The sequence below is a fragment of the Rhinolophus sinicus genome, linkage group LG10 (assembly GCF_036562045.2).
Source record: "Rhinolophus sinicus isolate RSC01 linkage group LG10, ASM3656204v1, whole genome shotgun sequence".
Taxonomy (NCBI): domain Eukaryota; kingdom Metazoa; phylum Chordata; class Mammalia; order Chiroptera; family Rhinolophidae; genus Rhinolophus; species Rhinolophus sinicus.
This window is the reverse complement of record NC_133759.1, coordinates 35,038,159-35,051,076: the sequence shown is the minus strand read 5'-3', so window position 1 is coordinate 35,051,076 and position 12,918 is coordinate 35,038,159. Positions and strand designations below refer to the sequence as shown.

The window sequence follows — 12,918 nt, the reverse complement described above, 5'->3', positions numbered from 1 at the left end:
CTTTTCTATTTGCTTAAAACAGGGGTTGACAAAACTAGTCTGTGGGTCAAATCTGTCCCACTGCCTGTTTTTGTCAGGCTTGGGGCTACGAATGGCTTTATATGATTCAATAATTATTTCTGAAAAAAAGACAAAGACGACTATGTGACAGAGACCTTGCGACCTGCAAAGCCTGAAATACTTAACTACCTGGCCCTTTAAACATTTGTCAACTCCTGGTTTAAAACATATCATAACAAGAAAGATGGTAACAATAACAACAACAAGTAAGGAGGCAACTGAGTCAAGGAAGAATGGTTTTGTTTTCTTTCATTATCCTGAATTGTATATTTTTTGTATTATTTGTTTTTATATTATTTTTGCCTCTTTAAATTAGCTTTTCATGAATTACTTTTTCCACTTTCATCAAGAGGAAATCTTACCAAATTTTATTCTATCCTATGATATTGGAACTTATTTAAAAGACTGATGGGAGAATCTTTTCATAAGATTTTGATCTCAGTGCATACTTGTCAATAAACTGGGAAGCTCATGTAGAGCCCAGGGTGACTATTTAGGTGGCTGTACTTGGACTGGGGGTGTCACGGGGGACCCACTCACAAGGTATCAGCCAGGAGCACAGGAAAGGTATTGCACAAAACTTATTCTTGGCTTCAATTCACATTTTCTACTTTCTACAGTCCATCTCTTTTAGAAGCATTTTGTCTCCTTTTTTCACAGAAGATAATGAAGGAAGAGGGTTAAACAAAATTCAAAACACTGTATGACGGTTAGAGTTTCTGGTTATAATGGTTGTGAGATGTTGGAATAGGTTATCAGAGAAGGTGGACATTTCTTTTTAATGGGCAGACAGGATATTGTGAGGAAAATAGTGAGACAATACATCTAAATGTCTTAGCATGCGTTAGCTCACAAGAACTGCTAGCTCTTAATATGTTATCACTTTGAGGTTGCTATATATGTATTTTCTTTTCTTTATAAACTATTAAGCACATCAGTATTGTCTGTGTATATGAAAAGATTTTTTCTTAGTTTTGAAGTTAATTTCCACAGTTTCTCCCCCCAGCATTTACCCAAGTTAACTAAAGACACTACCATTTGTGAACCAACAAATGAGACACGAAGTTTTCACAGAAAAGCTCAGTGCAAGTTTGAGGATAATCAGATCCAAATCATCATTTAATAACCTTAAGTATGTATTGTTTTAAACTTTAGTGTCACTGGTAACTAAAAATGTGCACAGAACAACAGCCACAAAACAAATATGAGGTAAAAATCATTCATCTGATCACAATATATATTTTTCCCTATTCAAATAAAAATTGTAATGAGAACGCTAAAATAATAGGTAATTATTTTTTAACTTGGCCACATATATGCCATATCTAATATTCAACTCATCTTTTAAAAATTTACTATATTAAAGATCTACAAGGCATAAAAATATGACAAAATACTATGATCCACCAGATTATGAAACAGAAATAGAGTTAATACTGCTGAGGCCCCCTGTGTACCCTTCCTCAGTTTGATCTCTCTTCCTTCCCTCAGAGATTAATCATTGTTCTGAACACTGTACTTGGTATATCCATATACTCCTTCATACTTTCTGTACAAATGTACATATCGCTAAATAATTCATATCATTACTTTACAACTTGCTTTGCTGATTTGGCTTTATGTCTGAATTCATACATTTTAACATGTATGGCACATTCATGTGGTAGAGACAGCGCTCACCAAATGTTCTATGTGATGTTCTTCTCCATGTTTCTTAGCTTTTAGGTTGAAATCACTGGCATGTGAGAAGGGAAGTGTGTCACATGTAGGGCAAGGCAGTTATAGCACTACCTCTACCTTCCCCTTCATCAGTAAACTCACAAGCCACATATTCTTAATGGGACAATGGGGCAGCTGTAGAAACACAGAGTATCCATCAGCCTGGGTCCCTGAGTGGAGCTTCTTGCCAACCCATGTTGGACACATAAAATGAACAAGAAATAATCCCGTTGTAGTAAGACATAAACACAAATAGGCAGATACCTGCCTTTCTGGGATTATTCAAAAGCAATTCAGGGTAGATTCAAAGCCTTTTTGAAAATACTTGTATCCTATGATTCTAGATTAATATGTACTCTTTAATTTATAAATATAATATTAACATTTACTTGCATGAAGAGGCAAATCTCCTGTACTCTAGTCTTTACTTTCTTTGAAGAACTATTGCACTAACAACACTTTAAGAGAAGTGCCTACATGTTCATGTACTGTTTCTGGTATGTTAGTTTTGTTCCCCGAGTAGATTTCATGCTCTTCAAGAATCATGTCTATTCTTTTGTACACCACATAGCATCTTACAGTCTACAAAGGCATAGAGGAATGACTGGTCTACCGTTTGACTAGGGAGGATGAGGACTAATAGTAAATGCCTACTTTCTATAAGGCGTTGTGTTTCACGTGTTCTCTTGATCCTTATTATTTCCATTATACAGATGAGGATATAAGGGCTAACTTTCCCTTGGTCACAGAGGTAGGAAGATGAAGAGTGTGGGGAGGGCAGTTGAAATCGGTCTGCTTGACTATAAAGCCTCTGCTTTTTATTTTTTATTTTTCACTGAATTGAGTAAGACCCTGCCTAGTATAGGACAGGAGCTTTCGAACATAGAATGGCTAACAAAAATAGCCATTGGCCACAGAAATAGCTATTGGCTAACAAAATTTTTGTTTATAAATTTTATATACACTAAAACATTTCTTTGGAGACTTTTCAGGACTCAAGTTTGTTGGGTCTTACCTTGATCACCTCTGGGGTCTGTTGAATCAAAACCACTGAAGTAGTATCTTTGGCTTTATCACCAACAGGGCTTTTACAAACTGGTAAATTGGCTTGGGAGGAAGTTGTCAAAGTTTCTTGTAGAATTTGCATCATTTCCTTTTCTTGTGATAAGCTCCCTCTGCCTGATTTGCATTCAACTAGTTCTTGAGCAAAGTCTTCAATGCTTTCTAGAATTCGCAGTAAGAGGGCTCGATCCTCTTCCTCTATTTTGTGTCCATTGGTTTCAATAATCCTTGTTAGACAGGCAGGTGAGACTTTTTCCGTGGGTGAAGAGACTTTAGATTTAGATTCAAGATCTACAGAGAGCTCATCAGTCAACTGGCTGTGACTATTTTGCGAGTTAGAGCTTTTACTTTTGGCAAGTGGCTCTCTTAGAGAGGTCTCCATTTTCTGTGAAAAAGTTTCCAAATCCATTAGCAATTTATCTATCTCTTCCTGACTGTTAGAATTTGTAAAACCTCTGTGGTCTCCCTCTTCGACTTTAGGAACTTTTGATTTAAGATCCTCCTTAGGTAGATTAATAACTGGTTTCACAAATATCTTACCAGTTTCATTTTGCATTGAGGCAGGACATTTTTTAAGATGAGTACCATGGTCTGAAAATTCTGCTCTATCTTCACTGACCTTTAACAACTCCTGACTGGGTCCATTTTCTGTCCTTTGTCCTTTATCTAATGTTTTCTTTCCATCTGACTCTTCTTCAATATAAAGGGTTTCCATTAGGTTGCCAGAAGAAACATTTTCTAAAGAGTTCATGGCTAATGACCGTGATTGAAGCTGGACATCTTTTGGAGTTTTGGGATCACTTATCTCTAACTTATATAAGGAATTTGTAGAGTTGTTTGGAAAGGATTTTACAGTGTCTGTTTTCCTAGAACTGTGCTTCTCATCTTGCAATTCTATACTTTGAAACTGTCCAGGGTCAGGGGCTGAGAGCTGGACAACATCTTCATATTTAGGGGGCTGTTCAGTGCCAAATATCGGGGAGAAGGGAGTCAGTTGTAAACTAGGCATATTAGTGACCAGTTCCGTTAAATCGATAGCCTCATTATTCCCAGACTGCATGAATTCAAATGGTAGTTTTTTCAGATAGGATGCTAACCTGGTCATTACATTCATATAGACTGTTTCAGAGCTAGAAACTGCATCGTTACCTTCATTGATGCCGCTCCCTGATTTTTTCTTTATGCATTGTTTTATGATGTCTGTGCATTTTTTCAAATCCTCAGAGCATTTCAGCAAGATATCCAAGCACATCTTTATGTCTGTTCCAGAAGAAAAATTATCTATTTTATGTTTTTCCAAAATCTGAGTAACCAGGTCATCTTCAGAAAAGTTGTGAAGAAACATTGAAGTCAGGTTCATATCGAGTGAGTGTCTATGGGATAAAGATTTTTCCTCAAGTGAAGAACTCCGGAGTAAACTAAAAGATGAGGCATTCCCATCATTGTTATAATGGCCACAGAGCAAGTCAAAATCAACTGACCTCCTATTAAATGAGTCAGACTTAACTTTCCTTCCCTTCTTGTAAGCTGCATGGTTAGAGTTTTTGAGTTTTTCAAGGGAAAATTCTTTTATTTTCCCACTGGCAAAACTAATTGCTTCTCCTGCAATGTCCTTTAAGTTACAGGTGTTCTGAAATGCAGATCCCTTCTTGACCCTGGGAGTGCCTGTGAGGGCCTGGTGGGGATAGTCACTTTCAGCTAAGGAAAACCCGTTTTCGTGGGGTAGAAACAGAGAGTCCAGATCTGCCTCTTTGCCCTGCGACACGGGGATGTGTAAGAGGCCTGCGCAGACACTGTGATGCACCACGATGCAGTCAACTCCATGTGCGAAGGTGTGGCAGGTCCCAGCGCAGTAATGGATAGCTTGCTCGAGACGCCGGTCGATCACCACGCTGCTGTAGTGGTTCACAGTACTGACCACAAGTCTGTAAGTTGCTGCCATAATATCAACTCCACTTAGTGGTGGGACTTGGAATTTTCTAGAACTTGCTTCAAGTAAATTCTCCTAAATGACACTCAGCTGAAGAAAATACATTTGACAATGTTCAGTGGTTTCTTGCAAATAGAATGACCTTTCCCATGAAGAAAATTTAAATTTGAGGTTTGGTAACTGTCAGGATACAGTAGCTGTTGCACATGTGTGCTTGTATTAGCAAGTCTAATAATTTAATAATTGTGCTTTTTGGTTTTATTTAGTAATATCACGGTGCTAGAAGAATCTTTTTATAAAAGAATATCCTTTCAGTTCTTCAGCAATTCTATGATGCAGAAATTTACTATCATAAATTTACTGTCATAAATCTTAGTTGGCAGCATAGAAGTATTGTGATAACTGAGTCCTCCAAAGGTTTAAATGATCCATTTTTCTGTGACTGACAGAGAAACCTATAAACAAAAAAGAAAATAATTAAAAGGAAATCGGATTTCTGGTACTGACAAAACCTTCTGCATCCCTACGCAGTTAACCACCAAGCCTTATTCTTTGCCCCATCACTGACTGCTGATCTTTGATTCCTGTCTTTGTTTCATCAGACTCCACACTCCTTACTACCTAGACTAATATTACCTCAACTCTGCCTTGTGACAACTGCCTCCCAGTTGGTATTTCTTATCCCACCCTCCTTGCCACTTTACATGAAACTAAAAAGCTTAGATTTAGACAGTTTTTTCATCCCTCACAGCTCAAGAATTCACACTACTGATCTCCATCACACATCATGGCAGGCCTACCTCTTTTAACTCTTTTTCAAGACTTTCAACATCCGTTCCCATCAAACTATAATCTTATTTTCTGCAACTGCCCTGCACCAACCTTTTGCTTCCATCAACCTAGTCTTCTCCAAGTACTTATTTGACAACATAAAGTACTTGTTCTTGATTCTACAACTTCCTCTACACTTGGAAATTATCCTCCCATTATCTTTTTTCTTACTAAGAGAGAGAAAAAAAGACTACTTTCATTACTACTCTTGATCCCCTCCTCTCAGACCCTGCCATATGCAGATCTCTTTTTCTCTTTCTCTCTGTCTCTCTCTCCGTCAGGTGGATAAAATTTACTTAACTATTCTCTTGCTTTAAAAAAAAACCACCCAAAACGGCTTCTAAACTAGATAAACGATAAAAGGGAAAACAAAAAGGATACTGTAAAGAAAGTGTATTAGGATAAGTGTACAAGAGCTATTAGAACTACATCCTAATATAGATGATAATACAAATGATAAAACTGATCCGGGGCAAAATATGTAAATGTTGGAAAATTTAAATATCCAGATACCTACTAAAACAGGTGTCAGATAAATTCCTAAATTGGCATAAAACTATTTTATTTCTTTAAAAATTTGAGAAATTAAAGATAAATATTTCTCTAGGTTTGAATATAACCAAAACAACTGGCTGGTAAGGTAACATAACAGAAAATATAAGAAAGTAATCTTGTGATATTAGAATTTGAAATAGTCAAGGAAGACAGAACATAGGCCAAAGTCAGATATGTACTTTTTGACCAGCACTGTCCAAAAAAACTTTTCAGTGTTGATAGAAATACTCTATATCTGTGCTATCTGATAAGGCTGTCATTAGCCACATGGGGTTACTGAGCACTTTAACTGTGGCTAGTGTAACTGAAGAACTGAATTTTAATTTCAAAATTAAAAATTTTGAAATTATTTCAGATTACAAAGAAGTTGCAAAATATTATAGAGTTCCTGTGTACCCTTATCCCAGTTTCCTCTACATGACCATAGTACAATGATCAAAATCAGGAAACTGAATTGGTAACTATTAACTGAGCTACAGACCTTATTCGGATTTCACCAGTTTTACATGCACTCACTCCGTCCCTTTCCATCCTTCCTCTCTTCCTTTTATAGTAACTACTACCGTGACCAGAATACAGGATTGTCCCAATGCCTCCAAAAACACCCCTCATACCACCCTTTTTTGCAGCCACACAGTCACCCCAATCCTAATCGCTGGCGACCACTGATCTGTTCTCCATAGCTGTAATTTTGTCATTTCAAGAATGTTTTATATATGGAATCATACAATATATAAACTTTTGAGATTGACGTCTCTCACTTAACACAGTGGTTTTGAGAGTCATTCACTATATCACATGTTTCAACAGTTCATTCTTTTTTATTGCCGAGTAGTACAATGGAATCATTGTACGGATATATCACAGTTTGTTTACCCATTCACCAATTAAAGGATATTTATGTTGTTTCCAGTCTTTGGCTATTATAAATAAAGCTGCTGTGCATATTAGTGCACAGGTTTTTGTGTGCACATTTCCCTAGGGTAAAACCCAGGAGTGTTATTGCTGGGTTGTATGGTAAACATTCTTCAAAAGAAACTGCCAAACTGTTTACCAGAGTGGCAAGACCATTCTACATTCTCCCACCAGCAATGTATAAGACATAAGGCTGATTCCACATCCTCTTCAGCATTTGGGATTGTCACCATTCGAATAGGCGCATAGTGTTATCTCATTGTGGCTTTAACTTACATTTCCCTAATGGCTCATGATGTTCAACATCCTTTCCCGGGCTTATCCACCAGCCCCATACCTTCTTTGGAGAAGCAATGTTTAAATCTTTTGCCCATTCTCATTAATTTTAATTAACTTTAACTTAAAAATCCACATGTGGCTAGTGGCCACCATAGTAAACAGTGTAGTTTCAGATAATGGAAATACCCCTTTCAGAAATTCTGACTTTAAAAAAAAACATATGAGGGAAGAGAAAATAAGGCAAAAATGAAGACTGGTAGGCTTTAAAGATGAAATCTGATGAATGTGTCATAACTAATCTCACTGACAAAAGTGGTGGGAAGAAAACCTAAAGAACTAATTACAAATTTAGGTTTCTGAGTTAAATTTTTGAAGGGACATGAAAGGCAGAGAGAGGGAACATCTAACAAAGCCGAATCCCAAGGGGTAGCACTAATTTCAATGAGAAGTTTGCAGTCTAAAATGATTTGAGTTTTTTTTTTGTTTCTGTTTTTAAATGTCAAAGAAACAAAGATTACTTCCTGGTATTTGGTTTAGATCTGTAGGTATCAAATTCTGCCTTTTTATTCAGACCATGATTTAACTGATGCCCAATTGTCCAGCTGAAATCCTAGACATGGCGTCTAATCCAACTATTCTCAATCTGAGATACAATCTAACTCAGAACCATGATGCTATCTTATGTCTCCAAGTGAAAGCCAGGCTGCACTGAGTTTGAATCCCCACCCTGCCACTTACAGCTGTGTGGCCTTACATAATAAGCTGGCTAACTTTTGAAGCCTGTTTCATCTGCAGTTGGAGATAACGATAGTACCCATCTCACCAGGATTAAGTTAACATGTCAAATGCTTAGAACACTGCCTAAGACACAGGAAATGCCCAATACCTCTGCTGTTCTTGGTATAATTTACTCATCAAGTATTTTCTACTCTGAGCTAGGCTCTGGGAGAATGGTGTTGAATAATTCATCATGAGGGCCCTCAATACATTCACTGTTTAATGGGGCAATGAAAGAGGCAAACATGGTGGGTATCAGGAACACTAGGATGGGGTTTCTGTTTTCCCCCATTTTGCTCTCACAATACATGTTCTTTTCAGAGAGGTTAGGAAAAAATTTAAGAAAAAAACATTTTAATTACCCATATCACCATTCAGAAATAGCCACTGTTAATATTTTTATGGTTATATATCCTGACATTTCCTTATGAAAATTTATAAATGTATATTTTTTAGAAATATTGGACCACATTATGTATTTTATAACTCACTTTAAACTAGCAACATCTCATGAAAATACTTCCATGTCCAAACAGATCTAGATCATTTTAATGGATATAATATTCTATCCTATGAATAAAATACTTTATTTACCCATTTGCTATTGCTAGGTTATTTACTATTGTTGTTTTAAAATTAATAGTGATACACATTCTTACACATACACTTTACACAGTTGCCCAGTTATTAAGATACATTCCAAGCAGCAGAATGCTGAGTCAAAAGGTGTGTGTGTGTGTGTGTGTGTGTGTGTATGCATACACTTTCTAGGTATGCAGGGTCAATCCAGAAAAATGACAAATTTATATTTCCAATATCAGGGTAGGAGTGGGCCATTTTCCCACAATCTCCTCGAGTGATACCACTCTTCAAATCTTTGCTAATGTGATAGATTAAAAAAATGGAAGTGTGTTGTTTTAATCTGTACCTGAAATCTTTTTATTTACCTTACAGACATTTTGTGTTGCTCATTTCTGAAGCCTTTCTTCATGTGCTTTTTCAATATTGAAAGAGAACATCTAAATCAGACTATACAGGCAGTAAAGACTTCCAAAAATATGTACCTGGTTTTGAAGGATCGATGAGGATTAGTCAGACAAAAAGGAAGGGAAGAATACTCCAGGCAGAGGGAAATACATACGGTTCAGAGGCCTAACGTGACAGAGTTGAGTGGAGAACTACAAGTAGTTCCAGCTAATTTCACTTGGGGCAGTATATAGACAAGCAAGAGGGGAGGAAAGCAGCGAGTTGCAGGAAATAGACCAGATTGCATTGTATGCTAAAGAGTCGGAGCTTTATTTGAAAACTATGGGAAAAATAAGACATGTAGGCTGGAGGGTAAGATGATATTCATGTTTTAGAAATATCATTCTAGCAGCTGAGTGGAGGCATGGAAATCAATTAGAAGGCTACTATAATAATCCATGCAAGAAGCGGTGAGAACCTAAACCAAGTAAGTGGCAGTAGTTAACAAAGAGGAGGGCACTGATTAGATAGTCAAGGAGAATTCACAGTACAGAAGGAGGGGAAAGTGAGAAGGTAGAATCTTGGGTTTCTGGCTTGGGTATTGGGGGACTAATGTTGCTACTCCCAACACAAACGTTTTGTTTTTGTTTTATGGGAGGTGGCCATAGAAAAGATAAAGAGTTTTATTCTGAATGTGTTGTTTGAAGAGATACTGTGAAAAATCCAAGTGAATGAAATGTAAATATAAAAACCGCAATAATGTTGTAAAGATTACGTAGGGTGCCAGATGGGTACTGGACCTATCAGGGGGATCACATCATAGACTGTAGATGCCTGACCACTGCACTGTACATCTGAAGCTGAAGTAGAATAAGACTGAATGTCAACTATAATTAATTAAATAAATATGTGTGTGTTTGTGTATATACATATATATACACACATACACACACACACACATATACATAGTCACGGGATAAAAAGTACAGCATACGGAAGAATATAGTCAATGGTATTGTAACAGCTATGTACAATGTCAGAGGGGTAGACTTGGGGGGTTATCACTTTGTGAGGGGTGTAAATGGCTAATCATTATATTGTTCTGTACACCTGAAATTAAAATAAAAGAAAAAAACCGCAGGTCAGCAGGAAGATCTGGATTAGAGATGCAGCCCTGAGAGGTTGCACAGGGTGAGTGCATAAAGTGAGAACTCTGGGCTGAGGACTCAGCTGGGGATCACTGACATTTCTGGGTGAAACAGAGAAATAGAATTCTTAGGGGGAGGCTAAGAAGAGCCAATAAGGTAACACAGAAACCAGGAGAAAGCAGTTTCATGGAGGCTGAAGGAGAGACTTTCAAAATGGAGGCCACTAGTGTTGCATGCTGCTGAGACGTCAAGGATAAACAAAAATTACCCACTGAAATTGCCAATATGAAGGTAACCTTATATTGGCAAATGGTAAGCTTAGCAAGTGTGATTTCAAAAGTCCCAGACTATAGAATGTACAAGAGTGATATATAATTAAAGATATCTGTCAATATAAGCCTAAAAGAACTCTTTCAATTAGTAAAAAACGTTCTGATTGATAAGAAAGCATTGTATAATAGTTTGATTTTTTTCTTTCTTAATGGCATATGAAATGAGTTTTACAATCTTTGATTTGATGAAATATGGTAAAAATTTTCAGTTGGTCTAATTATCTATTGTATCGGGGTAGAAAGAATATAAATTTCTTGGAAAATTATAGTTAATTATTCTGAATGTTTACATTTATCCCATCTCAGGTCTTGCTGCCTGCTGCCTGCCCATCTCTGAAGACCTTTGTCTATCCTCGTTCTTTCATCCCTGCAAAGGGCCAGGTCTGTTTTCTGAATTTCTGCATACGTGGTTCATAAGCAACTTCCAAATTTCTTTCAACTCTATCATTCTACTTTAAGCAGTTTTTCATTACTCTAAAAAGTACTTTCCAGTAGCTCCTAATATTCCTCCACAGCAAACTGCTATATGGCAATTGCTGATGAAGTGGATTTGTTGTGAAACAAAGGAACAGACAGAGCAGCAGACAAGAAAAGGAGGGAGAGGATTAGATTTTGAAAGAGTCTTGCCAGGTGAAGAGGGATTAAATTGGGCTTTTATTATAAGCGAAAAAAATCTACAAAAGCTCACAGATATGAAAGTTTGGAGAACTATAAGGAGTTTGGTATTGCTGGAGTTGAAAGTGTGCAGTATGAATTTTACAGTTTTAAGCTCTCTTCCAAACAATAAGAATGAAAATAAGAATGTAAACTTTAAAGAACCTAGGAGACACCTATAACTCCAAATCACTATATATGAAGACAGAAAACAGAAGCAGGAACAGTAAATGACTTAGGAGAGTGGCAGAAGAAGGGATACTAATGGCAAGCAAACCAATTCACCCTGCACAGCCCCAATAAGGTCCAGGTTTGGAGGTTCTAGTTACCATAGAAAATGGGGTAGGGTAGAAGATTGCACATAGGGAAACTGTTTGAAATTCTGCAAAGGAAATAGTTAGGCCTCCCCACTCCCACTCCACAAACTCAAAAAATCATCCCTCCTTCACCCTGAAGACAGGAAATTTATTTAATGGTGGAAAAAGCAAAGCAAAACAAAACAAAACTTGAACCAGAAAAGCACCAACCCTGGGGGCATCACACACAGAGGGTGGTAAAGGACTGAAAATTGAATAATTGCATTCTTGACCAGTCCCCTTTCTGCTGCCCAAGTCAAGGTCACAAGAAACCAGACATACTACCTCCAACTCCCAGCACCCCCCCCCCCCACTGTGAATTAAAGAATCCTTTTCTGGAGATTAGACATCCCATCTAACCACATGAATGCCTCACAGTGAAGCCCACTAATTGACAAATGCTATCCACAAACAGAAAGCTTCCTCTCAGCTTTTTAGAGCATCACATTCATTTTAAATTAATTTTATTGATGTATAATTTACATACAATAAAAATGTGTACATTAAGTGTACAGTTATGCAATTTAACAAGACCCACGTAACCACTGCCCTAAAAAAACCAGAACGTTTACATCATCCTGAAAGTATCCCTGTGACCTTTCCCAATCAATTCTCCTAACCCACAATACCTGTCAAGCACTGATCTGATTCCTACCACTATAGATTAGTTTTGCCAGTTCCAGATATTCATATGAATGTATTCATAAACTATACATATTTTTCAATCTGGATTCTCTTACTTAGCACAATGGTTTTAAGATTTATCCACGTTTCTGCATGTATCAGTTGCATAATTCTTTTTACTGCTTAGTAGGTATTCTTCTATATGAATATACCAAAATTTGTCTTATCCATGAGTTGATGGACATTTGGGTTGTTTCTAGTTTGGGCTATTATTAATTAAAGCAGCTATGAACAGTTAAGTAAAAGTCTTTCTGTGGATATGTGTTCATTTCATTTGGGTAATTAACAATTACTGAGTCATAAGTGTAGATTTAACTTTATAAAAACCTGTAACACTGTTTTCCAAAGTGGTTCTACCATTCTACACGCTCATCAACACTTGAGAGCTCTAGTGGCTCTACATCCTTTTAGATACTTGTCAGTCTCTTTAATTTCAGCCATTTTAATGGGTGTGAAGTGGTATCCCACTGTGACTTTACATTTCCCTGATGATTAATGATGCTGAGCATTTTTTCATAGGCTTATTAGTAATTCATATGTATCTTTTGTGAAGTGTCTATTCAAATATTTTGCATTGTCTTTGGTTATTGAGTTCTAAGAGTTCATTTACATATTTTAGATAACAGATATTTTCTCCTGGTCTGTGGCTT

At 36.9% G+C, this 12,918-nt stretch overlaps 1 protein-coding gene across 5 annotated transcripts in view; it reads right to left on the bottom strand.

Moving 5' to 3' along the window:
• The window catches only part of PPP2R3A (protein phosphatase 2 regulatory subunit B''alpha), a 142,018-nt gene that overhangs the window by 105,492 nt on the left and 23,608 nt on the right, over positions 1–12,918 (bottom strand). For all 5 annotated transcript variants that reach the window (XM_074312883.1, XM_074312882.1, XM_074312885.1 and 2 more), the window contains exon 3: positions 2,795–5,226. In XM_074312883.1, coding sequence (XP_074168984.1) covers positions 2,795–4,783 — 1,989 coding nt within the window. In that variant the 5' untranslated portion in view covers positions 4,784–5,226. The remainder of the gene's footprint in view (positions 1–2,794; positions 5,227–12,918) is intronic.